Here is a 27,683-nt window from a genome sequence, read left to right as displayed (position 1 = left end):
GTCCTGACCTTTGAGTTCGTGAGTGGAGAAGAGATCATATCATGGCTCACTCATGGCTCTGCCTGTCTCTCCGCCTGCTTGTCTGCCTAGCTCTCTGTCTGCCTGGCTGACTGTCTCTCTGCCTGCTTGTCTGACTAGCTCTCTGCCTGCCTGGCTGCCTTGCTCTCTGCCGGCCTGCCTGGCTGCCTGTCTCTCTGCCTGCCTGGCTGCCTAGCTCTCTGCCTGCTTGTCTGCCTAGCTCTCTGCCTGCCTGGCTGCCTGTCTCTCTGCCTGCCTGGCTGCCTAGCTCTCTGCCTGCTTGTCTGACTAGCTCTCTGCCTCCCTGGCTTCCTGTCTCTCTGCCTGCCTGGCTGCCTAGCTCTCTGCCTGCTTGTCTGACTAGCTCTCTGCCTGCCTGGCTGCCTGGTGCCCTCAAGACATAGGGGGTGGGCAGTGGGTTGACACCGACTCAGTCTGGTTATAGTCATGGGTGCTACTCATAGTATCACCATTGTATCCCTGAGAGACTATTTAGGTTGTTTGTGTGGGAAGGGGGTCTTCAAAGAGGTTTGACATTATATCAAAGTGACTTAACCAGTGACAGCAACATGTAGTATTTGTTGTAGTAACTGGCAGTCCCAAATTCATTTTAGCCATTGCAGTCTGCGAGGGTGGTTGAGGTATTTGTAATTGTGCACCTGTCCACAGAGATGTATTGACTTTTTTGTCCAAAACTTCAGTAATGCATTTAATTACATTATTAAAGGGATTCTCCGATTTGTTTGTGTACTTTTCAGCCAGTAGTTCTGAAAGTAGAGCTCACGAGCCAAAAGTGCTTCCCGAAAGTGACATACTCTGTCACATATGTGCAGATATGTGGACCTTTTCATTGCTCTCTCTCCAGCTCTGCTGTGGGTGCATCATGTGCATCTTTCTAGCTGTCACTCATATGGCGAGGGGCTGAAGCTCATTGGTTGAACTGGAATTGCTAAGGGGCTGGCCCACATGGGGGAAAATGTAGGAAAAATAGTGCAGCACAGCTCCCAGAAAAACAATTGCTTTCAAACTAGGGATTTTGTGACTAATTAAGGCAAGACAATAATTCTGCATAAAGATTCTGCATGTATGAACTACACATTGATACATCCAGCCCAAAGTGGGAGATTTAAAAAATACTTTATAGCCACCAAAGTACCGGAGCATGTCTTTAACCCTATTAGAATAACATAATCAATCTGACTGGCATTACTGTGTGTATAGTGTGCCTTGGCACCCTGCAAATCTATATTTCCAAGTGTATGTTTTGTTTGACCGTTAGAAGACCAAAGACTCAAAACATTGTTTCAATATACCTCACGGGAGCCTCTTTTCATATTTGTTGAATATGCACAGCGCCCGCTCAAAACCATTGCATGTTCCTATGGGTTGTACATATTGTACAGCGTCTGCGCTTCATATCCCTTGGGGAAAAAAATACAGCACACAAACAACACAGGGTTAACACATTCATTCCTTTTGTGTTTTTCCCTTCATTCATGGAAACTCATCCAACTAAATATTTGATCAGCAGTCTAGAACGTCTGAATTGGGGGCAAACTGCCCTCCATATGAGATGTGAAGAGAGGTCATTGTTTTCATTGAGGTTGCTGCAATAATAAGATGTGGTCTTATTTAGCGACAAGATAGCAGATATTCATTTGATATAGGAGCGCTGAAAGTTAATTGATGGAGTTTGAAGATCAAGATTCAAACGTGAGGATACGGGATAGAAAGAGAAAGAGCGATTAAGACGGAGATGGAAGCTGACAGAGAGTGTGAATAAGTGAGAGATGACGAGGGAGGGATGGACAGAAGGAGAGAGGAACAATGGAAAATACACTGAGTAATATGAGTCAGCGTGGTGCAGATGGGTATAATAATATAGCACACATTCTACCCTCCTCTCTTTTATCCTCTCCTCCCTGTGTGCTTCTCTTTTTCCTTCCTCTATCCTCCTCCACCCTCCTTTCTCTGGTGAATTGATGGGAGTGTGTCCCAGGCTGCTCGCAGTAATAAGGGAATTTATGTTAATTTCGTTGCGCCCATTGATTTACTGGGGACAGATGAACGTTTGTTTCAGTCAATTTGTTACACTCCTTTACTTCTGATAGAGAGTCTATACTGCAGCTGTGTATGGAGCATAGGGGCAGAGTTAAGATACTGGAAAAGAGAAAGAATTAGTAGAAAACACAGCCTGCTAAAGTGTCACAGAAACCATTGTAAAGAGAAAGTATGTGCATAATTTTCCAACTATATTACTTTAAGTACAACTTTAAGTACAGACAGTTTCATTCTATGAGGCAAGACATATACCCGAATACAAGAATAATACCAGACCCAACATAATGTTTTCTTATTCTGAAAAGTGGAAGCATGTACAGTTGAAGTCGGAAGTTTACATACACCTTAGCCAAAGACATTTAAAGTAATTTTTTCACAATCACTGACATTTAATCGTAGTACAAATTCCCTGTCTTAGGTCAATTTGGATCACCACTTTATTTTAAGAATGTGAAATGTCAGAATAATAGTAGAGAGAATGATTTATTTCAGCTTTTATTTCTTTCATCACATTCCCAGTGGGTCAAAAGTTTACATACACTCAGTTAGTATTTGGTAGCATTGCCTTTAATTTTTTTTACTTGGGTCTGTCAAGACTTCTTCCGAAGTCGATTCCTCTCCTTGTTTGGACAGTGTTCGGCGGTTGACGCCACCGGCCTTCTAGCCATCGCTAATCCATTTTTAATTTTCCATTTGTTTTGTCTCGTTTTCCCACACGCCTGGTTCTCATTGTCCCTCATTATGTGTTGTGTATTTAACCCTCTGTTTCCCCCATGTCTTTGTGTGGTATTGTTTATCTGTTTTGATGTATGCGCACGTTAGTCTGGTTGCGCTGGGTTATGTATACCCATTTTGTATTTCGTGTTCATTGTGCCGTGTGCTTTTGGTTCGCCTGCTACCCAATTTCTGCTCTCCTGCGCCAGACTCCCTTGCAGCCATTTACGCATACCAGACAGGATCAAATGTTTCTGGGTAGCCTTCCATAAGCTTCCCACAATAAGATGGATGAATTTCGGCCATTCCTTCTGACAGAGATGGTGTAACCGAGTCAGGTTTGTAGGCCTCCTTGCTCGCACATGCTTTTTCATTTCTGTCCACAAATTTTCTATAGAATTGAGGTCAAGGCTTTGTGATGGCCAGTCCAATACCTTGACTTTGCTGTCCTTCGGCCATTTTGCCACAACTTTGGAAGTTGAAGCGACCAAGCTTTAACTTCCTGACTGATGTCTTGAGATGTTGCTTCAATATATCCACATAATTTTCTTTCTTCATGATGCCAGCTAGTCCCTCCTGCAACAAATCACCCCCAAAACATAATGATGCCACCCCCGTGCTTCATGGTTGGAATGGTGTTCTATGGCTTGCAAACCTCCCCCTTGGTCCTCCAAACATAACGATGGTCATTGCGGCCAAACAGTTTTTGTTTCATCAGACCAGAGGACATTTCTCCAAAAAGTATGATCTTTGTCCCCATGTGCAATTGCAAACTGTAGTTTGACGTTTTTATGGTGGTTTTGGAGCAGTGACTCCTTCCTTTCTGAGGCCTTTCAGGTTATGTCGATATAGGACTCGTTTTACTGTGGATATAGATACTTTTGTACCCGTTTCCTCCAGCATCTTCACAAGGTCCTTTGCTGTTGTTCTGGGATTGATTTGCACTTTTCGCACCAAAGTACGCTCATCTCTAGGACAGAATGCGTCTCCTTCCTGAGCTGTATGACGGCTGCGTGGTCCCATGGTATTTATACTTGCGTACTATTGATGGTACAGATGAAAGTAGTACCTTCAGGCGTTTGGAATTTGCTCCCAAGGATGAACCAGACTTGTGGAGGTCTACAATTTATATTCTGAGGTCTTAGCTGATTTCTTTTGTTTTCCCGATGATGTCAAGCAAAGAAGCACTGAGTTTGAAGGTAGGCCTTGAAATACATCCACAGGTACACCTCCAATTGACTCAAATGATGTCAATTAGCCTATCAGAAGCTTTTAAAGCCAGGGCATAATTTTCTGGAATTGTCCAAGCTGTTTAAAGGTACAGTCAACTTAGTGTATGTACACTTTTGACCCACTGGAATTGTGAATTATAAGTGAAATAATCTGTCTGTAAACAATTGTTGGAAGAATTCCTTGTGGCGTGCACAAAGTAGATGTCCTAACCGACTTGCCAAAACTATCGTTTGTTAACAAGAAATGTGTGGAGTGGTTGAAAAACGAGTTTTAATGACTCCAACCTAAGTGTATGTAAACTTCCGACTTCAACTGTACCTGTGCTTGGCAGTAGTAATAGTAATTATAGGTTTTTCCAGTACCAAAACCATTCTGTGACTTTATTTGGCCATTGGAAAACTGTGCAAATACCACATTGCAGGCTCAGTTAAATTGCCCCAAAGTCTCAGTAAGTTTGTGTGTTTGTTTTCAGGTCTCCTGGGTTGCCAGCGGTTCAGCAGCCCATCTCAGAACTACAGCACACTGCTACTGGAGGAGGACAATGGTGTGCTGTATGTAGGGGCCAGGGGGGCTCTCTACGCCCTGGACACCACCAACATCTCTACACCTGGCAATCTCACGGTGAGCACCAGCCTGGACGCTAACTTTCCGTTTCAATGGGCAACAAAGTTGTATTGTTTTATAACTGCTAAACTGGTTAGCTGTGACAGCACAACATATCATATAACCGATATGTTGCAATGGCAAAACTAATCCTATTTCACAACTCTTTTTCTCCTTCACAAATCTTTTTCTCTTTCACAACTCTTAAACTGGCCTGGCTAATAATAGCCTTAAGGAGATTCAGTAAATCCTATAATAGGTACATTTTTTGCAGTGTGACTATTGGATTAAATGTAGGTGGCAAGTTTACTCACGGGCCAATAGAATAGCTTAAAACACAATGATGTCGTTGATGGGAGTAACTGGAGTAATAAAATGGAGTATTCAAGTATTGCCATGGTACACTGCCCCATGCTCCCACTGGGTGGTCATTATTGTCTCCCGATGTTTGCAGATTGATTGGGAAGCTTCGGAAGAGCAGAAGAAGCAGTGTCTCAACAAAGGAAAAGACAATCAGGTATAACCAATGGCGTGTAGTAGCACCCGCTGCTCAACACACAAACTATCTCTCTCTGCTTCTGACTCTTTCCCTCTTTATTCGATGGCCCTATCTCGTATAACAATTATGTGGTGTTGTTATTATAATGTAACAATGTATTTCTGATCACGAAGGAGTCAAGTGAATGTGTTAGCCTTCAAGATTAGGTGGATGTTGTATAGATGTATAACCACACTGTTGTGTCTCTCCTACAGACAGATTGTTACAATCACATCCGCTTCCTGCAGAGGTACAATGAGACTCACCTGTACGTCTGTGGCACGCACGCCTTCAGGCCCCTCTGTGCTTACATAGTAAGAGCTGTCCTTCCTTTTGCTCGGGATTCCCTGGTTTACATTCAGGCTCCCAACAAACTGCCCATAGAGCCCCACTGTGGACACGTCATAAAACCCATAGAAACTAGTGGTCAAACACAGAAATGGATCCAAATCTTTTTTCACCATCCATTTTTCCCTACGGGGACCACTTCAAACAAGGTCTGTGTTTCATGTAGGCTTTCCCTGGTGTGATGTTTTGATAACAGCGTAAATCTCTCTCGGACAAATGCTAATTAGCATCAAATGAGACGTCCTGCAACACTACAAATCCCTGCAAGCTCCTGCACGTCATCTGTAGTTGACACCTTTGCTGTCAGCTAGCTGGCTACTAGCTTCCTTGATCCAAGATGAAAGATATGTTGAACATTTTCATTTACTGTTCGATATTTTATTTAACTAATATTTGTTGTCTTATTTATGCATTTGGTCTTGTGTCTTGTACATAATACTAACCTAGTAGCAGTCAGATATTTACAATGTGCTACGAATTCTAGGCCACTCGAACAATTACATCAATTAAATAGATCAAAATAGTAAACAATGCGTACATATGCCTTTCATACATAACATATCTGACTTGAAGTAAAAATTACATTATTTATTCATCAATGCCAGGAACCTGGGACATCGAAGAGCACGGTATTAATTATTATTACTAACATATCCGAGAGAGCCCAGATTCTCCTGCTTTTCCATTTGAGGAATTAGACCAGCACTAATAACAACATGTAAAACGGCATGTTGTGATTTTTGGTGGGTGAGATACAAATGGAGAAACAACTGGGTGTGTAAGGTATGTTTAATCTAAAAGACTAGCTCAACACCAGCAGAATGAGAAACCGACTCAAAACAAGGAAGCCATGCCTACACGCAGCTGTGTCAACACCCATCTTGTCAATTTGACGGGTCCGTGTTGCTGCTGTCAATTGTGACCAGCATGAGAACTGCATTACACAGGCAAAAACAAAGGTAGCAGAAACAGATGTAATCAAATCAAAAGTAGTAGTGATGGAAGCAGCATAGGGAAATTGGGAAGGTAGGGTGGGTTTAGAAGAGACAAGATGGAGAGTTCCAAAGTGTGCGAAGTTCGAGGGACCGTCGGGCATAAATGGCATAGTCTGGAATAAGGGGTCGCTAGAGGGATGGTTGGTCATGGAATAAACATAAAATGGGGTGTGTGTTTCTCCACCCCTTTTTAGGTCATTGTCACAAAAATCCGCCCAATGTCCAGTCGCAATCGGGGTCTCAGCGTAGTCATTCTGTCAGTTGCAGCATTCATATCATGCTCATTGTGTGTATGTGAATCACAACATTAAAGGCGATGAGTGATCACAGCATTTCAACATATTGAGCCATACACAATATCACTTTTTTACATGTATTTTTATTTTTTATTGACCAGGTAGGCTCGTTGAGAACAAGTTCTCATTTGCAACTGCTACCTGACCAAGATAAAGCATAGCAAGTCGACACATACAACAACACAGAGTTACACATGGAATAAACAAAACATAGTCAATAATACTGTAGAAAAAGTATATATACAGTAGTGTGTGCAAATGAGGTAAGATAAGGGAGATAATGCAATAAATTGGCCATGGTGGCGAAGTAATTACAATATAGCAATTAAACACGAGTGATTGTTGTGCAGAAGATGAATGTGCAAGTAGAGATACTGGGGTACAAAGGAGCAAGATAAATAAATCAATAGAGTATGGGGATGAGGTAGGGAGATAGATGGGCTGTTTACAGATGGGCAGGTGCGGTGATCTGTGAATTTAAGGCCAGTCACCACAGAATGAAATGACATTCTTGCATCTACCTTTCAATTTTGAGATTTGTTGGTATTTTGGTCCATTAATATTAGTATTTTCAAAAAGTAAACATAAAAATGACAAAAACTTGATGAAAATGTATATTTTCTTAGTTTATCATACTACCTTCAACATTTTAATGAATTTTAAACACCTAAAAAATTGAGATACATCAATGATTTGAAGTCTCACTACATTAAATGACACAATTTAAATGCCCATTTCATAGAGATTGTTACAAACTGGTCTATATTAGTAACTTACTTTGAACAGATGGTTATTGGGTCACAGAAGGGTTGGGTTTAATGTGGAAGACACATTTCAGTTGAATACATTGAGTTGAACAACTGACTAGGCAACTAGGTTGCCCTTTCCCCTTTCTGAATAGACGTTTGGTAGTCGAAATTCAGTGTACTTGTCTTTAACTGCAATTTCCCGAAGGGCAGACTCTTCCCACACATCAACTAATTTTTCTCAGCTTCAGAAGCATCTGAATAGATATATTCTCCAGACCTACCCAGAGGGAATTGTTGAAATACTTTTTTTTTTTTTTTTTTATTATAGATGATTTTCTTTGGAAAAATATGCCAAAATGCATTTTACATACATGTCTTTTGTATTTTTACAGATAGAAAGATTAAAAATGTATTTATCCACAATCTGCTCTGGACAAGTCCCATCATGAAGTGTCTTAAAATGAAATCAAAATATTTAGTCTGACTTCATCCAGTGTCCTGAAAAATGGATTTGCGCGATATGAAAATATTTGCATATTTTAATAACATATTTCAGAAATGTTTCATATAAAATATTCATACATTTGTGTCTACATTTAACTGGTAAAAGTTGATTGTGATATGATTAAGGGGGGGAAAGTACCCTATGAGGGTGTGGTGCCTGGCCTTAAGCATTGAAGACAGCATTTTGTTGACACTATGTCAATCAAATGTATTTATAATGCCCTTCTGACATCAGCTGATGTCACAAAGTGCTGTACAGAAACCCAGCCTAAAACCCCAAACAGCAAGCAATGCAGGTGTAGAAGCACAGTGGCTAGGAAAAACTCCCTAGAAAGGCCAGAACCTAGGACGAAACCTAGAGAGGAACCAGGCTATGAGGGGTGGCCAGTCCTCTTCTGGCTGTGCCGGGTGGAGATTAGAACAGAACATGGTCAAGATGTTCAAATGTTCATTGATGACCAGCGGGGTCAAATAATAACACTCACAGTGGTTGTTGAGGGTGCACCAGGTCACCACCTCAGGAGTAAATGTCATTCTGCTTTTCATAGCCGATCATTCAGAGTATCTCTATTGCTCCTGCTGTCTCTAGAGAGTTGAAAACAGCAGGTCTAGGACAGGTAGCACGTCCGGGGAACAGGTCAAGGTTCCTTCCATAGCTGCAGGCAGAACAGTTGAAATTGGAGCAGCAGCACGGCCAGGTGGACTGGGGACAGCAAGGAGTCATCAGGCCAGGTAGTCCTGCGGCATGGTCCTAAGGCTCAGGTCCTCCGAGAGAGAGAAAGAGAGAATTAGAGAGAGCATACTTAAATTCACACAGGACACCAGATAAAATAGGAGAAATACTCCAGATATAACAGACTGACCCTAGCCCCCCGACACATAAACTACTGCAGGCTGAGACAGGAGGGGTCGGGAGACACTGTGGCCCCATCCTACGATACCCCCGGACAGGGCCAAACAGGCAGGATATAACCCCACCCACTTTGCCAAAGCACAGCCCCCACACCACTAGAGGGATATCCTCAACCACCAACTTACCATCCTGAGACAAGGCCGAGTATAGCCCACAAAGATCTCCGCCACGGCACAACCCAAGCGGGGGCGCCAACCCGGACAGGAAGATCACGTCAGTGACTCAACCCACTCAAGTGATGCACCCCTCCTAGGAACGGCATGGTAAGCCAGTGACTCAGAGGCTGAGAAGAGGCAGAGAATCCCAGTGGAGAGAGGGGAACCGGCCAGGTTGAGACAGAGTCTGCGTCTCTCACATGGGTAGGCAGGCCATTCCATAAAAATGGAGCTCTTATAGGAGAAAGCCCTGCCTCCAGCTGTTGCTTAGAAATTCTAGGGACAGTAAGGAGGCCTGCGTCTTGTGACTGTAGCGTAAGTGTAGGTATGTACTGCAGGACCAAATTGGAAAGATAGGTAGGAGCAAGCCCATGTAATGCTTTGTAGGTTAGCAGTAAAACCTTCAAATCAGCCCTTGTCTTAACAGGAAGCCAGTGTAGAAAGGCTAGCACTGGAGTAAGAGGATCACATTTTTTTGGTTCTAGTCAAGATTCTAGCAGCCGTGTTTAGCACTAACTGAAGTTTATTTAGTGCTTTATCCGGGTAACCGGAAAGTAGAGCATTGCAGTAGTCTAACCTGTAAGTGACAAAAGCATGGACTATGTCTACTGTGTGTGAATGATGAAAGAATCTTACCCTAGCTGGAGTTCCATTTGTGTGGTCACTTAGGCCTGCACATCAACCAGCACTGGGACCATTGAAGACTTACAGATACATGCTCTCAAAGTGTTGCTTGAATGTCTATAAAAGGTAAAGTACAAAATGAAGTACGTTAACAATCTGTGGCTAAGATTGAATTCAAAGTTGACACAAATGATAAACTAAGCAATATGATGCAACAAATTACAACACATATTGTAATGTGCACCACAGAGGCCAGTACATTAACTTACAAATAGATAGGACAGGGCAGGTGTGGACCAGTGATGCCTTGGCTACAGTCTTCTGGTCTGCAGCTGTTCCCTTCATCTTCGCAACCACCGCCTTGGCATCAGTCAACAAGTTCAACTTGAGAGTGGAGCATGCGTTATATATAACATCTACAGTATTTCATTTTTCATTTTACCTTTATTTAACCAGGCAAGTCAGTTAAGAACATATTCTTATTTTCAATGACGGCCTGGGAACAGTGGGTTAACTGCCTGTTCAGGGGTAGAACGACAGGGGTAGAACGATTTGTACCTTGTCAGCTCGGGGGTTTGAACTCGCAACCTTCCGGTTACTAGTCCAACGCTCTAACCACTAGGCTACGCTGCCATCCCTGATTACAAAGCATACCTGACTAGAAATCATAGCCTATCGTTGTGATTTGTTATGTTGATTATCAGGTGTTAGAGTTGGGCTGGGACAAAACCCTTCACGCACTCCTGCTCTTCTGGACTTCCTGCAATGACTGAAATATTACAGGAAGTTGAAACAGCTTTCCTAGTGGAGGTGATAAGAGTTGATAAGACTCAGGCTCACCCATTGGTTCTGGAGTAATGTTGGCAATTTGGCATCAGTATTTCTACCTCAAAAACAAATGTGTGAATAACAATTCATTTAAAACCCACCAATGCAAATAGGACTAAATAAGGTTACATTACCTTTCCTTGTAGCTATACTGACGACCCTCCCACTCTGTCTGCTGTATTCTCTCTTTGTTCTTGTTTCCTTATTAGGATGCCGGTGGGCGGAGTTGGGAGGGTCGTCAGCTACATTTACTTTTGATACTTCAGTATATTTAAAACCAAATACTTTGACTTTTACTCAAGTATAATTTTACTGGGTGACTTTCACTTTTACTAAGTCATTTTCTATTAAGGTATCTACCGTAATTGCTGGACTATTAAGCGCACCTGAATATAAACCGCACCCACTGAATTATTAAAAAATATGTATTTTGTACATAAATAAGCCGCACATGTCTATAATAAATGAACTTTACACAGCCTTTAAACGAAACACGGTGTTGTAACAAAAAAAAATAGGCTTTAACGAAACACGGCTTGTAACAAAAATTAAAACAGTAGCCTACCAAGAAAGTCATTGGTCACTATCTTCCTCCTCCTGTGCACTGAAACCACTGAAGTCATCTCCTTCGGTGTCGGAGTTGAAAAGCCTCAGAATTGCTTCATCCGATGTTGGATCGTTTTCATTGTCGCTCTCCTCACTTTCATCCGGAGGCAAATACCCCGCTGAGCTCATGCTGCCCCTTCAACACGCAGCAGTCCAGCCTTTCGAAACCCGTTGATGATAGTGGATTTTTTGACAATGCTCCACGCTGTCAGGACCCACTGGCAGACTTGACCATAAGATGCTCTTCGCCTGCGGCCCGTTTTAGTGAAGGATTTCTCCCCACTTGTCACCAAAGCCTCCCACTGAACAAGGAGCGCCACCTTAAATGCACGATTTACACTGATGTCGAGTGGCTGCAAATACTTTGGGCCATCTGCTTTTCTTCCCTCTGAAAGCTTTTGTTTTATTTTTGCACTGAGTCAGTTCCTCACGCTGCTGTTTCCAACGTCTTATCATCGACTCATTTAAGGCCAAGCTCCCATGCAGCAGCTCTATTTCCTATTCCAACAGTCAGATCGATCGCCTTCAACTTGAAAGCTGCATCATATGCATTTCTCAGTGTCTTTGCCATGATGAGGGTGACAACATTACTACCGTAATCAGAATGATGGGAAGTTTGAGCGCGCTCGATTTACGTCACATTATGTGACGGTGCTCAGTATTTTGGCGGCATGAATTTTGTGAAAGCGGGAAAAATCCATAAATTAGCCGCGTCATTGTATAAACCGCGAGGTTCAAAGTGTGGGAATAAAGTAGCGGTTTATAGTTCGGAAATTACGGTACTCAAGTATGACATTGGGTACTTTTTCGACCACAGAAGCCAGGTTAAGCTTACACAAAAGGGGCGGCAGGGTAGCCTAGTGGTTAGAGCGTTGTGCTTGTAACTGAAAGGATGCAAGATCGAATCCCTGAGCTAACAAGGAAAAAATCTGTTGTTCTGCCTCTGAACATGACAGTTAACCCACTGTTCCTAGGCCGTCATTGAAAATAAGAGTTTGTTCCTAACTGCCTAGTTAAATAAATACATAAAACACAGCCCTTATTTTGTAAGTAATCATTTCACTGTGTTTGACTGTATTTGGCGCATGTGACAAATACACTTTGATTTGATTCTTTTAAGTGTTTCCCTTATGGGAAAATTAAGGATGTAAAATCGATTGGAACCATTTCCGTATTTGACCGCTAGGTTTTATGGGTATTATGATTCATACTGAAGTGCTCTATTAGAATGCTGGGTTACCTGCTTTGGTGATGGTTTGATTTATGGTTTGATTTATATTCCTCTACAGTAGTTATTGATCCTCTCTCTTCTCTTTTCTACCAGGACGTGGAACGCTTCAGTTTCTCCTCTGGCTTCGAAGAGGGCAGGGACAGGTGTCCCTACGACCCAGCCAAGGGCTACACCGGCCTCCTTGTGGGTAAGAACCCTAATCTACCCCCTGGGCTGCACTATTTTGCCCTAACCCACCACTCAGAATGAACTGAGAGACACTCATCTATCCCCTGTTCTGTGTTCTCTCTCTTTGATCCCTCCATCTCTCTGGTCCTGATTGCAGACGGTGAGATGTTCTCAGCCTCCCAGTATGAGTTCCGCAGTTCTCCGGATGTCCGTCGGAACTTCCCCTTCCCCACTCTGAGGACAGAGGAGGCCCCCACCAGATGGCTGCTGGGTAAAGAGAGGCTGACCCATCCGTTATCTTATAGACATTGGTTTCATTTTGTGGTTTGTTCCCATATACATTAAAACCAGTAGATAGTGACAGTGCTGACGTCATCCGCGTATTTCTCCTGATCGGCAGAAGTATTTGAATTTGAAACGTGCCGTATTGCTGAATGGGGCTGAATGGCACCAAAAACTATCTAAGGATCATGATGAAAGTGGCCATAACTCGCAAAAGATTAAGGTCGATATAGTCATTTTCATCCTGCCTGATAGAGTTAACCTTAACGTCTATGGAGCCTTCTCATAGCCTGCTGGCCCGTGATTGGTCTGTGTGATTTGTGTGTGACGACATTTGTCGTGTGTCGTGCGTGACGACAAATGTTGTGGTCAGAATGGATCACTATTTACTTAAATGTCTCAATTTGTAATGAACTTAATTCACCTTGGGGAGCCCAAAACGTCCATCTAAAAAAAAATGTGTTCGGGAGATTGTAATTTATATAGGCTTTCTCGGGCAGACCAGGGTTTTGGCATCACTAGGTTGCTACGCAGTAGCTGACCAACAGAGCTCTTGACTTCACGCTCCAGACCGGACCAGGGGCATAGCCAGAAATTTGTTGATGTGTGGAGAAGCATTTTTGTAAATAATAATGTATTCTTTTTTTGTTTTTGCTCAATCTGATTGGGTGGGCCTGGCTCCCCAGTGGGTGGGCCTGTGTCCACCCAGACCCACCCATGCATACGCCCCTGAACCGGGCACTGTGGTCCTGTTTGATCTGTACAGCTATGCAATTTTGGAATACCAATGTAATCTGTAATTCTGATTCATTATACTACAACTATATGGTACTAAGCAGACCTAGGTTCAAATACATGCATATTTACATACAACTATTTCTATTTTTCGGGGTCCCCTTGGGCTGACCTAAACATGCAAGTCAAACTGGGTGGGGTCTTCAATGGGTAAAGTATTAGTATTTGAAAATACATTACTTCAAATACCGGTAGTTCGTTGTAAATACATGACAATACATTCCAATTTCCAAATACATTCCGGAAATATTGAACTACTTGTATTTTCAAATTAACGTTGTCCAAGTAATTGTTTTGAAATGTATATGAAAGTCATTAAAATGCAGTAAATATTATAAATCTAATTATTTGATCCCAAGTGTGGTACTAAGTACTGGCTGAAAACATAGGGCATTTAATAGTCATTCCTTCATAATACAAGCTCTGCCTTCACCTTAGCATACTCTAATTCATATACTGTGGTTATCCTTGCTTTCCACCTACATTATCTCTGTATCAGTAGGTGGTATGGTATGATGATGACAATTAACATGAATCTCTCCATAGTATGTGCTTTGCCAGGAGTTGGACAGAATGTACACAGTGTGATGATCTGTTTTTGTCATTGCGTGAGCAGAGGCGGACTTTGTGGGCTCGGCGCTGCTGAAGGAGAGTGTCAACAGCTCAGTGGGCGACGACGACAAGATCTACTTCTTCTTCACAGAGAGGAGCCAGGAGCAGATGGCCTACCCCAGCCAGACCAGGGTGGCACGGGTGGCCCGCATCTGCAAGGTAGGCCTGAAGGGGGACATGTGTTATGGCATTAGGGGTTGCCCAACTCAATGGAGGGGGAAAGTGGAGAAATGGCTCAATGGCTGTAATGGAATGAATGTAACGGTATCAAACACAAGGAACCTCAAGATTACTTGCGTAACCCAGGTTCTCTGATATTATGAGTGAGATCTCACATGTGGGATTCACCTCAATCTCAGAAGCTTGAAGAACCAATTACACACGTACTGCCAAACCAAACCCTAAGGTCTGAAGAACTGCTGCTTGGTGAAGCATATCCAGCTAGCCAGATTTCCTTGACAGTTTGAACACAGCCCGCGACGCGGATAGCTCTTGTGGCTGGGACCGCGGATATTCACGTGGCTTGTGGCTGTTTAAATCCCAGCTGTTTGTTGCTGTTTCCAACGGCTCTGCAAGCTGTGCTGTCTGGAACTGCGTGGAGTACCAGCGTTAGCCTACATCACAACCATGACAAAGACCAAAGCCATTGGGAATACCATTGAGGACAGTGGTGTCTCTCTATCACAGGTGAAGGATCTTTTAAATTAACAAAAATAGTTCGACAAGCTTTTGTCACAACAACAAGAAAATAACTTCAGGTGTGTCCAAATACTGAGTCAACTAATAAAAGAATGGACGATCTGACCAGAGAGTTCTAGGACCTGAAGAATAGTGTTCAGTTCTCCCAGGGTCAGCTCGATGGGACTGTAGACCCCACCTGTAGACCCCACCTCTGGCCCAGGTGACAGGCACAGGCCGATAGTGTTCAAGTTCCTAAGGTTCAAGGACAAGGTAGCTGTTCTGTAAAGAGCCAAGAACTTGAGAGGAACGTACATCTTCCTCAATGAGGACTATCCTGAAGCTGTGCGCCAGAAGAGGAAAGAACGTATCCCATCCATTAAAACTGCCAGAATGTGTGGGGACATTGCTTACATTCGCTATGACAGGCTCATTGTACACCCTCCCTCCCAAAAGCCTGGAAGTCATCAGAGAGCCACGCCTGTGGGTTCGTAGCGTCAACTCCTCAGCACACACACAGACTTATACACAACAACTGGTTAATGGACTGCTGAATTATGTTTTTCCTCTTGCTTGAAAATTGGTCGTTCTGTGCCTGAACAAGGCCGTTAACCTGAACAAGGCAGTTCCCCGGTAGGCTATCATTGTAAATAATAATTTGCTCTTTAAAACTGACTTGCCTATTTAAATAAATGTTAAATATAAAAATATATATAAATAAAGTGACTATACATAGACAATAAACAGAGAGTAGCAGCAGTGTGAAAAGAGGGTTGGGGAGGACAATATATGACCAATACAAGTGGATGTCACAGACCCAACACTATTGGTATGCACTCTGTTTAGTTGAGTGATAACTGGGGTCCTATTCAGGGCTGGACAAATGCAGAGGCTTGCCGGGGCCCAAGAGGAAGCAAAGAAAAAAATTGTAATAAAAATAAAGGAACATATTATTGGTGTAATAAACAGTAGATATATTTTTGAACTGCAACCGCCAACCAGATTCAGAAGCCCGCCCTTTTATTGTTTAACCTTTATTTAACTAAGCAAGTCAGTTAAGAACAAACTCTTATTTACAATGACGGCCTACCTCGGCCAAACCCTAAACCAGGCGACGCTGGGCCAATTGTGCACCGCCCTATGGGATTCCAAATCATAGCCAGTTGTGATACAGCCTGGAATCAAACCAGGGTTTGTAGTGACGCCTCTAGTATTGAGATGAGGTGTCTTAGACCACTGCGCCACTCGGGAGCCCCAAAACTCTACCTACACTACAGTTCTAAAGTTTGGGGTCACTTAGAAATGTCCTTGTTTGTGAAAGAAAAGCTAATGTTTTGTCCATTAAAATAACATCAAATTGATCAGAAATACAGTTTAGACCAAGAGGTTAATGTTGTAAAAGACTATTGTAGCTGGAAACTGATTTTTAATTGAATATCTACATAGGTGTACAGAGGCCCATTATCAGCCACCATCACTTCTGTGTTCCAAAGGCACGTTGTGTTAGCTAATCCAAGTTTATAATTTTAAACGGTTAATTGATCACTAGAAAACCCTTTTGCAATTATGTTAGCATGGCTGAAAAGTGTTGTTTTGATTAAAAAGCAATACAACTGGCATTCTTTAGACAAGTTGAATATCTGGAGCATCAGCATTTGTGGGTTTGATTACAGGCTCAAAATGGCCAGAAACAAAGCACTTCTTCTGAAACTCGTCAGTCTATTCTTGTTCTGAGAAATAGAACAGTTCAAACTGGCTCTAACCAGAATAGAAATAGGAGTGGGAGGCCCCGGAGCACAACTGAACAAGAAGACAAGTACATAAGAGTGTCTAGTTTGAGAAATATACGCCTCAAAAGTCCTCAACTGGCAGCTTCATAAAATAGTACCCACAAAACACCCATCTCAAAGTCAACAGTGAAGACGCGACTCTGGGATGCTGGACTTCTAGGGATCCAAACAAACCAATAAACCCAGAGACAGAGTTAGTGTATTCGTCTATATTATTCCCAGAGATGGACCAGAACATATCCCAGTCCGCGTGATCAAAACCATCCTGTTGCATGGATTCTGGTTGGTCAGACCAGCATTGAACTGTAACGGCTGTTGGTGGAAGAAGGTGAGGAAGAAGGTGCAGCGTGGTACGTGTTCATCCTTTTATTAATGGAACTGAACACTGATTAACAAAACAACAATGAGAACAACCAAAACAGTTCTGTCTGGTGCAGACACAAAAACAGAAAGCAACTACCCACAAACACAGGTGGGAACAGGCTATCTAAGTATGGTTCTCAATCAGAGACAACGATAGACAGCTGCCTCTGACTGGGAACCATACCAGGCCAAACACATAGAAGTACAAAACACAGAAAAAAACATAGAATGCCCACCCCAACTCACGCTCTGACCAAATCAAAATAGAGACATAAAAAGGAACTAAGGTCAGGACGTGACATGAGCAGACATTACCACGGGTGCTTCCTGATTTAACTTATGCCTATAGGTGGGGAGGAGCAGAATGGAGCCATGGTCTGATTTGCAGAAGGAGGGCTTTGTATCTATCTTGGAAAAGAGAATAACAATGCCAGGGCTACCTGGCATGATGACTCCTTGCTGTCCCCAGTCCACCTGGCCGTGCTGCTGCTCCAGTTTCAACTGTTCTGCATGCGGCTTTGGAATTCTGACCTGTTCACCGGACATGCTACCTGTCCCAGACCTATTATTTGACCATGCTGGTCATTTATGAACATTTGAACATCTTGGACATGTTCTGTTACAATCTCCACCCGGCACAGCCAGAAGAGGACTGGCCACCCCTCATAGCCTGGTTCGTCTCTAGGTTTCTTCCTATGTTTTGGCCTTTCTAGGGAGTTTTTCCAAGCCAACGTGCTTCAACACCTGCATTGCTTGCTGTTTGGGGTTTTAGGCTGGGTTTCTGTACAGCAGAATATCACAGAGATATCAGCTGATGTACGAAGGCCTATATAAATACATTTGATTTGATTTGGTCTAATGTATTTTTCCCGCGAATGGGGCAAAAAAATGTGTTGGTGGAATTTCAAGGCAATTTTCCTTACAAGTCCCCGGCTACAACAGATGTGGCCTTGGGATATGCTGTTTCCAATTTGTTCAAAGTCCTGTGTAATTCCTTGAGTGCCAGCGTGGTGTAGGCTTAAGGGGGGGATGTACACAGCTGTGATACAAACAGCTGTGAATTTTCTCAGAGATAATTGGATTGGCATTTGATTGTGAGGTATTCCAAGTCAGGGGAACAGAAACTCTTAAGGGTTTGTACAGTCCTACAATTCTACAATCCAACCATGAGTTGTTGATCATGAATCATACTCCTCCGCCTTTGGTTTTTCCCACAAAGTTATTTTTCCATGTCTGCATGATGTATGGAAACCCCAATGTTGCCAGGCTGTATAGCCTGATCAAGCACCTCCTCCATCAGCCAAGTCTCTGTAAAGCAGATTGTTACAGTCGCTCATATCTCTCTCTTGTAGGACATCTGCGCTCTGATCTCACAAAGGTTATTGTCCAGAGACGGTACATTAGCATGTAAAATAGTAGGAAGCGGAGGGTGGTTTGACCTTTTCCTTAATCGGACTAGAACCCCAGCTCTCCTTCCTCTTCTCCAGCAATGTCTTTTTTAAAAAAGGGCTCCTGTGATGAAGGGATCCAGCTCCGCTAAGTAGATTTTGTGGTGAGTAACCTCAGTAACACAACCCAGCTAAGCCGCATTGCTTATTGACACCACGCCTGCTTAACCCGGAAGCCAGACGCACCTTACACCTGGCGACCCTGTCAGCGTGCATTGCTCCCGGCCCACCACAGAAGTCGCTAGTGCGCGATGGGACAGGAACATCTCTGCCGGCCAAACCCTCCCCTAACCCGGATGATGCTCGGCCAATTGTGAGCCACCCCATGGGTCTCCCGGTCGCTGCCGGCTGCGCCAGAGCCTGGACTCGAACCAGGTTCTCTAGTGGCACAGCTAGCACTGTGATGCAGTGCCTCAGACCAGCCATCTCGGCTGCTTTCTGAGGGGTTCCTTGGTGTGCCACTGTTGCCAGGCAGAGTAGAAGCCCACCCAAACCTGCTCCAATGGCAGTCTTTCTTTCTCTCCCCCTTTCTCTCTCTCTCTCTCTCTCTGTCTGTCATTTTCTCTCCTCTCCCCCTCTCTTCCTCCCACTCCCTCTCTCACCACCTCATTTCATTGGAGATCAGCATGCCCAGAAACCACTCCTGGAGATACAGAAGGCTGTTTTTTTCACTCCTCCTCCTCTCTCTTTGGCTGTGCCTGGTGTAACTGTAATCTCCATTGTTTCATGCTTGCAGTACCTCTATATACAAAAATTCAGCTTTCTGGAAATGGGGACATGTCTGCTCTGTGGTAGTGGCGATGGTGGGGGGTAGAATGTGATGGATCCAGCCCTAACTGGGCCACAGCAGCCCATGCAGATTTAAATCTGGGGGTGGGCTCGATTCACCCCAATGGCACAGTGGCAGTCGCCCATGATGATGACAGTTGTGGCGGCGACAGATCCGCAGACACAGAGTTCACATTAGTCGCTAGCCAGACCACAACTGGAGGCGTGCCACAGGTCTGTCTGCTTCTCAGCAAATCCCCAACCTCCTTTCCATCGGCAACCAGCATCTACGGTGTACGGTCTACTGCAGAGCCACCCAGTTGCCAGATGTGGCGTCCATGCTTGAGGCAGGCCTATTTGGCTCGCAGCCCAAAAAGCTATCGGCCCTAGCTGAAAGAATTTCCACAAATGAACTTTAAACAAGGCACACCTGTTAATTGAAATTAATTCCAGGTGACTACCTCATGAAGCTGGTTGAGAGAGTGCCAAGTGTGTGCAAAGCTGTCATCAAGGCAAAGGGTGGCTACTTTGAAGGATCTCAAAACTGAAATATATTTTGATTTGTTTAACACTTTTTTTGGTTACTACAGTACATGATTCCATATGTGTTATTTCATAGTTTTGATGTCTTCACTACTATTCTACAACGTAGAAAATAGTAAAAAAAAATAAAGAAAAGGTCTTGAATGAGTAGGTGTTCTAGAACGTTGGACTGGTACTGTATGAGTAACGTGTGCTGTTTTGTGTTTGTTTAATTTGCTTTGTTTACTGTGACTACTGTATTGTCTGAAGGATAAAGTACTGAGGCTGGGTAGAAATATGTTTTTATGTAAAAACAGAAATGAAGAGCAACCCACTGGGCACATTTCATTGAAATGAAGTAGAAACAACATTGAATCACACAATGTGTGCCCAGTGGTGATCTATTAAAACCCCAACAAACAAAGAGACGAGAAGTCTCTGCTCTAAATGAGGGGCACAATCTGTCTATTCAGGCTTTTTCTCAATGCCATCGCCTCCGAGCGCCTCCTATGCTGTTGTTGCTGCTGCCCGAAATGCAATTAGAGTAAATATGCTCAAGTAGGCACACTTTGAGCCAGAACCAAACACTCTCATTCAGTGGTACTTGGTAATGCTTCTATTGTGTAGTTGTGGTTGTGTTAGTGTGTGTGTGTGCACCTGTCTCTGTGTGTATAACGTATGAGTGCGTGGTATAGGTATGTATGAACATGAGAGAACCTGTGTTGATGTGTGTTTGTGTGACTCTGATGACCTGTTTATCTCTCACCTCGCTCTCTTCCCTCCAGGGTGACTGGGGGGGCCAGAGGACCTTGCAGAGGAAGTGGACGTCCTTCCTGAAGGCCAGGCTGGTGTGCTCCGTTCCTGACTACGAGCTACACCTCAATGTGCTGCGTAGTGTCTTCGTACTGGAGGGCCGAGACATACACAGCACCGTCTTCTACGGGATCTTTGGCCTGGAATGGTAAGAGGATGGACTAATGCGAGTTGTTTACCATACTGCCACTGGCTTGATACTGTTGTATGGTCATACACTCACAACTTAGTATGCAGAGATTTGTTGTCTGTTGACTAGTGTAAGTAGATAGTCGTTTTTGAGAGGCTGCAGTCGGGACGTATGAATGGGAAGGACAAGCGAAGGTATAGAGTAGCTGGCAGCAGTGGTGTTTATGTTTTGTGCTGATATCAAATGTATTTATATAGCCCTTCTTACATCAGCTGATATCTCAAAGTGCTGTATAGAAACCCAGCCTAAAACCCCAAACAAGCAATGCAGGTGTAGAAGCACGGTGGCTAGAGAAAACTCCCTAGAGAGGCCAAAACCTAGGAAGAAACCTAGAGAGGAACCAGGCTATGAGGGGTGGCCAGTCCTCTTCTGGCTGTGCCGGGTGGAGATTATAACAGAACATGGTCAAGATGTTCAAATGTTCATAAATTACCAGCATGGTCAAATAATAATAATCACAGTGGTTGTCGAGGGTGCAACAGGTCAGCACCTCTACTGCTCCTGCTGTCTCTAGAGAGTTGAAAACAGCAGGTCTGGGACAGGTAGCACGTCCGGTGAACAGGTCAGGGTTCCATAGCCGCAGGCAGAACAGTTGAAACTGAAGCAGCAGCACGGCCAGGTGGATTGGTGACAGCAAGGATTCATCATGCCAGGTAGTCCTGAGGCATGGTCCTAGGGCTCAGGTCCTCCGAAAGAGAGAATTAGAGAGAGCATACTTAAATTCACACAGGACACCGGATAGGACAGGAGAAATACTCCAGATATAACAGACTGACACTAGCCCCCTGACACACAAATTACTACATAAGGATCTACTGAAGAGATGAGTCTTCAATAAAGACTTAAAGGTTGAGACCGAGTTTCCGTCTCTCACATGGGTTGGCAGACCATTCCATAAAAATGGAGCTCTATAGGAGAAAGCCCTGCCTCCAGCTGTTGGCTTAGACATTTTAGGGACAATTAGGAGGCCTGCGTCTTGTGACCGTAGCGTATGTGTATGGTATGTACGGAAGGACCAAATTGAAAAGATAGGTAAGGAGCAAGCCCATGTAATGCTTTGTAGGTTAGCAGTAAAACCTTTAACTCTGCCCTTGCCTTAACAGGTAGCCAGCATAGGGAGGCTAGCACTGGAGTAATATGATCAAATTGTTTGGTTCTAGTCAGGATTCTAGCAGCCGTTTTTGGCACTAACTGAAGTTTATTTAGTGCTTTTTCCGGGTAGCCGGATAGTAGAGCATTGCAATAGTCTAACCTAGAAGTAACAAAAGCATGGATTAATTTTTCTGCATAATTTTTGGACAGTAAATTTCTGATTATTGCAATGTTACGTAGATGGAAAAAAGCTGTCCTTGAAACAGTCTTGATATGTTCGTCAAAACAGAGATCAGTGTCCAGAGTAACGCCGAGGTCCTTCACAGTTTTATTTGAGACGACTGTACAACCATCAAGATTATTTGTCAGATTCAACAGAAGATCTATTTGTTTCTTGGGACCTAGAACAAGCATCTCTGTTTTGTCCGAGTTTAAAAGTAGAAGGTTTGCAGCCATCCACTTCCTTATGTCTGAAACACAGGCTTCCATCGAGTGCAATTTTGGGGCTTCACCATGTTTCATTGAAATGTACAGCTGTGTGTCATCCGCATAGCAGTGAAAGTTAAGATTATGCTTTCGAATGACATCCCCAAGAGGTAAAATATAAAGTGAAATTAATAGTTGTCCCAAAACGGAGCCTCGAGGAACACTGAAATGTACAGTTGATTTGTCAGAGGACAAACCATCCACAGAGAAACTGATATCTTTCCGACAGATAAGATCTAAACCAGGCCAGAACTTGTCCGTGTAGACCAATTTGGGTTTCCAATCTCTCCAAAAGAATGTGGTGATCGATGGTATCAAAAGCAGCACTAAGGTCTCGGAGCACGAGGACAGATGCAGAGCCTTGGTCTAACGCCATTAAAAGGTAATTTACCACCTTCACAAGTGCCGTCTCAGTGCTATGATGGGGTCTAAAACCAGACTGAAGCATTTCGTATACATTGTTTGTCTTCAGGAAGGCAGTGAGTTGTTGCGCAACAGTTTAAAAAAACATTTTGAGAGCAATGGGAGATTCGATATAGGCCGATAGTTTTTCATATTTTCTGGGTCAAGGTTTGGCTTTTTCAAGAGAGGCTTTATTACTGCCACTTTTAGTGAGTTTGGTACACATCCGGTGGATAGAGAGCCGTTTATTATGTTCAACATAGGGAGGGCCAAGCACAGGAAGCAGCTCTTTTAGTAGTTTAGCTGGAATAGGGTCCAGTATGCAGCTTGAAGGTTTAGAGGTCATGATTATTTTCATCATTGTGTCAAGAGATATAGTACTAAAACACTTGAGTGTCTCCCTTGATCCTAGGTCCTGGCAGAGTTGTGCAGACTCAGGACAACTGAGCTTTGGAGGAATACGCAGATTTAAAGAGGAGTCCGTAATTTGCTTTCTAATGGTCATGATCTTTTCCTCAAAGAAGTTCATGAATTTATTACTGCTGAAGTGAAAGCCATCCTCTCTTGGGGAATGCTGCTTTTTAGTTAGCTTTGCGACAGTATAAAACATAAATGTTGTATTGTTCTTATTTTCCTCAATGAAGTTGGAGAAATAGGATGATCGAGCAGCAGTGAGGGCTCTTCGAAATTGCACAGTACTGTCTTTCCAAGCTCGTTGGAAGACTTCTAGTTTGGTGTGGCGCCATTTCCATTCCAATTTTTTGGAAGGTTGCTTCAGAGCTCGGGTATGTTCTGTATACCAGGGACCTACTTTCTTATGACAATTTTTTTTAGTTTTTAGGGGTGCGACTGCATCTAGGGTTTTGAGCAAGGTTAAATTGAGTTCCTCAGTTAGGTGGTTAACTGATTTTTGTCCTCTGACATCCTTGGGTAGACAGAGGGAGTCTGGAAGGGCATCAAGGAATCTTTGTGTTGGCTGACAATTTATAGCACGACTTTTGATGAATCTTGGTTGGGGTCTGAACAGATTATTTGTTGCGATTAAAAATGTAAAAAATGGTGGTCCGATAGTTCAGGTTTAAGAGGAAAAACATTAAGATCCACAACATTCATTCCGTGGGACAAAACTAGGTCCAGAGTATGACTGTGGCAGTGAGTAGGTCCGGAGACATGTTGGACAAAACCCACTGAGTCGATGACGGCTCCGAAAGCCTTTTTTGAGTGGGTTTGTGGACTTTTCCATGTGAATATTAAAGTCTCACAAAGGTGATGTGATATGCAGAGTCATGCGGCATCCAACTGTCCTAACGGGACTAAGAATCAGATGGAGGGTAAAAACAGCAAAAAATATCATTCTCACGCTCACTGGCTCTCTTCTCCTTTGTATTGGGACTCTCCCTCTCTCTCCCTCACTGGCTCTTATACTGTCTTGCCCCCCCCCCCCCCCCCCCCGATTTGTGACATACGAAAGTGCACCTTTGTGAGTTAAACCTGTCACCATGTGTGTGACTTGAGTGAGTAAGCCAGACTCTATATTTCAGCAGAGAGGAAGAGTCGAAGAGAGAGGGCTCACTCTCGCCAAAATCTGTCCAGAATAAGCCCAATGCGTTTCTATGGGCATAATATGTAGACCTAAACCTTCCCGCGACTCCCATTGTTAAGGCGGAGGACATGAGGATCTCGTCATTATATACAGATATTTGGTTTCAGCCTCTTGCAAATTGGAAAGAAAAGTTGGCGGGTGCACTGTTAGGATGCTGGTTTCCCCTAAACTAAATGGATGTTTTGCCAAAATTATATAATTACTCCTGTCTAAATAAAAACATTTGAAAGAGAACGTGACTTAGCCACACAATTTATATAGTCCCCCCCCCCCGCGCGAGTTGGGCAGCGCACGCGGCAATATGTCTAGCTGATTGAGTTGCGTCTGTCAGTGAAAAGTATCTCAAATATGTGTGAAGACGTGGTGTCTTGAGTATAATTTAAAATATTGCAACAAGAAGAAGAGGGATGTGTGGCGAAGCGTAGTCCGGCATTGTAAATAAGAATTTGATCTTAACTGACTTGCCTAGTTAAATAAACCAATACATGCACTCAACTCTCCAGAATGGGCTCAGCAATCTCCCGCTAATCTATTTATTGTTTCATTGTGTGTAACGATGTACGCTGAGAGTCGGGAAGCAAGTACGTACAGGGAGTGAACACATTTAATGAATACATGAACAAACCAAGAAACACGAGCACGTACATTTCTGTTAATGCATGTATTAATTAGGCTACAGTCATTTATCATTCTCATTTCTCGGAGTGGAAAGGATGTTTGCGGAGTTCACAACCGGCTATACTTGTGAGAAACAAGTTTTGGTTTATTTCATAACCATTACGAGTTTTGTAAATCTTTTCATTGTCTTTTGTTTGGAGTGCTCCGAAAAGCAATGAGCATGTGTCTGGTTTCTCTGTCATAATTTTGAGCGCGCCCGCCTGAGCACGGATAGAGAGAGGTATGCCTACCTGGCCTGCTGCATGCGAATGTAGGAAAAGTGCCCATTAGGCAATGTCTGATTTCTGATTGTCTTAACTAACCACGTACACCACGAATAAGCCGAGCTTCTCAGTCTTTTTCTCTTCACCTCACACATGGTTACATCCATTGCGAATGATAGTTCCTCAGTATTTGAAATGTCTTTCCAACACTCCTGGCCTCGATAATCACCAAGCCTCGTTGTGAAAGGGCAAAATATGACGATCCCATATATCCGTCTGGTTCCAGTTGATGATTTGAAACAATGTTGCACTGCACTAGCAATAGCTCAAGTCAAGACAAGATAGATAGAAACAAAGTAGAGAGTGGAATGTGATTGAAAGAACCAACATTTTCATTAGGATATTTTCTACTGTTTTATTTTGTCGGCTTTAGGCCTATGTTTTTTTACTTAGATGACAATGGAAGTTATAGACCTACTCCTGCATTGGCCTATAGGCTACCTCTGAGTTATATGCACTCATTTCTATGGTCGCCAATGTACCACCGTGTATCAAGAATGGTGCTCTCGCCGTCGTTGAACTTTAACTTTTAGATTTGTATCACGTGATTAACCACGTGACAATGATTTTGCGAAACAAAAACGTTATTATTCAAAATAATCTGTTCCATACAAATGTGCACAATAAAACAATAATTTATTTCACTCTGGACCGGTAGAAATGGTAGGACAAGTTGTAAGCTTCCCCAAACTTGAAACACACAGGAAGTCCTGTGAAAAAACTTGCCTGGCTATGGATATCAGAGGGCCAACCAACTGATTCGTTGGTCTTTAATATAACATGCAAGCCCGTGCACACAGGAAGTCCTGTGAAAAAACTTGCCTGGCTATGGATATCAGAGGGCCATCCAATTGATTCGTTCTGGCGCCGGCCCTGAGCACATGACTAAAGTGTACATTGAATGCAAATAAAGCATAAGCTTACTACTGAGATAAGACGACCTTACCCCTGTCAGTGACATACTCCCAAATCCCCATATCCCTGTTGTAGACAAGACAGAAACAAGAAAATATGACTGTTGCCCAAAACCAAAGTTTCACTCCCTTCCCCACCCACCACAGCTTTCAGCTTTCAGTGAATGATCTACTACAAACTAACTAAAGTCTATTCAAATGTTCCCTCTTGGTGAGTGCTCGTGGATTTAGAAATTCGATCTGGGTGGCAGGTGGTATTTACTTTCCAAGAGAACAAACGCTTCAATGTTGATGTAACGTTGAATTATTAATCTCTGACTTTGTGCATTTTTTTCTCTCTCAGGAAAAATATCAAGGCATCTGCGGTGTGCCAGTACTCCTTCACAGATATTCAGAGGGCCTTCGAGGGGCCTTACATGGAGGTGCAGGATTCCAAATGGAGGGAATATACAGGGAAGGTTCCAGTACCAAGGCCTGGCTCGGTAAGTCTCTAGTAATACCCCTCTATTTCCCTGCTACAGAAAACCTTATGCCTCCCTCTCTCCCCTTGCCCTCATTACATACTATCTTTTGGATCAATCTCAATACTCTCTACACAGTGTCCTCCTTTCCTCGTCTTCTTTCCTGCATCTAGAAAGACTGAATTGGTGAAAGCAGTATTTAGACACGGTTTTCACTAATTCAGTCTTTCTATAGTTATTTTATATGCTAATGTATGAAAGGAGAGGAGAAGAGGAAGGCCATCAATGCTATTGAGGTGCACCCTTGTCTCTATTTCTGTCTCACTCACTCTTTTCTGATCTGCATTGACTGCTCTCTCGCTCGCTTTCCTTCTCCGACCTCTGTCGTTCTCTCACTGCCCAGTGTATGACAGACGTGCACAGGTCCCAGGGCATCAACTCGTCCCGTGACCTCCCAGACGACGTGTTAGCCTTCGCGAGGCAGCACCCACTGATGTCCACCCAGGTCCACCCCATAGGAGAGCACCCCCTACTGTTCAAGAGAAGTGTCAATTACGTAAAGATGGTCGTGCACAGGGTGGCAGCCCTGGACCGACACGTCTACACAGTGCTCTTGTTGGGAACTGGTGAGTCTGGCTAGGTTTATAATGCATAAACATAGTACAGAAGGAATAGTTGAACACTTATTTAACTTCCGTTTTTTTATTGTATTAATTGTTATATAAATGTTTTATGAGAGTTATCAATGTTATATGAAGGTTATGATGGTTATATGAATGTTATATGAACATTATATGTCTGTTTTTCCCTGCAGATGAGGGTTGGCTGCACAGGGCTGTGGAGATAGGAGGTCAAATGCACATCATAGAGGAGCTGCAGCTGTTTGTGAACCCTCAGCCCATAGACAACATGGTCATCTCCCAGGCACAGGTGTTACAC

At 43.4% G+C, this 27,683-nt stretch overlaps 1 protein-coding gene and 1 long non-coding RNA gene across 4 annotated transcripts in view; one reads left to right on the top strand and one right to left on the bottom strand.

The window, feature by feature from the left end:
• The window catches only part of LOC118357604 (semaphorin-4G-like), a 63,266-nt gene that overhangs the window by 29,926 nt on the left and 5,657 nt on the right, over nt 1-27,683 (top strand). The window contains exons 3-12 of the mRNA XM_035734888.2: nt 4,499-4,647; nt 5,084-5,146; nt 5,383-5,481; nt 12,510-12,603; nt 12,742-12,855; nt 14,278-14,432; nt 20,628-20,803; nt 26,627-26,765; nt 27,148-27,370; nt 27,559-27,674. Of these exons, the coding sequence (XP_035590781.1) occupies nt 4,499-4,647; nt 5,084-5,146; nt 5,383-5,481; nt 12,510-12,603; nt 12,742-12,855; nt 14,278-14,432; nt 20,628-20,803; nt 26,627-26,765; nt 27,148-27,370; nt 27,559-27,674 (1,328 nt within the window). The remainder of the gene's footprint in view (nt 1-4,498; nt 4,648-5,083; nt 5,147-5,382; nt 5,482-12,509; nt 12,604-12,741; nt 12,856-14,277; nt 14,433-20,627; nt 20,804-26,626; nt 26,766-27,147; nt 27,371-27,558; nt 27,675-27,683) is intronic.
• On the bottom strand, nt 5,473-25,578 carry LOC118357605 (uncharacterized). Of its 3 annotated transcripts, none has more exons than XR_004820340.2 (3): nt 25,337-25,578; nt 10,021-10,135; nt 5,473-9,868 (listed from the first exon to the last, which is right to left on the bottom strand). It is a non-coding gene; the product is annotated as an uncharacterized LOC118357605 (long non-coding RNA). The 3 variants fall into 3 exon arrangements; XR_004820339.2 differs by lacking the exon at nt 25,337-25,578 and adding an exon at nt 20,609-20,745; XR_008078681.1 differs by lacking the exon at nt 25,337-25,578 and adding an exon at nt 11,145-12,434.

This window comes from Oncorhynchus keta, chromosome 24 (assembly GCF_023373465.1).
Source record: "Oncorhynchus keta strain PuntledgeMale-10-30-2019 chromosome 24, Oket_V2, whole genome shotgun sequence".
Classification (NCBI taxonomy): Eukaryota; Metazoa; Chordata; class Actinopteri; order Salmoniformes; family Salmonidae; genus Oncorhynchus; species Oncorhynchus keta.
Note: the sequence above shows the minus strand (reverse complement) of the source record. Positions and strands in the feature narration are given on the sequence as shown.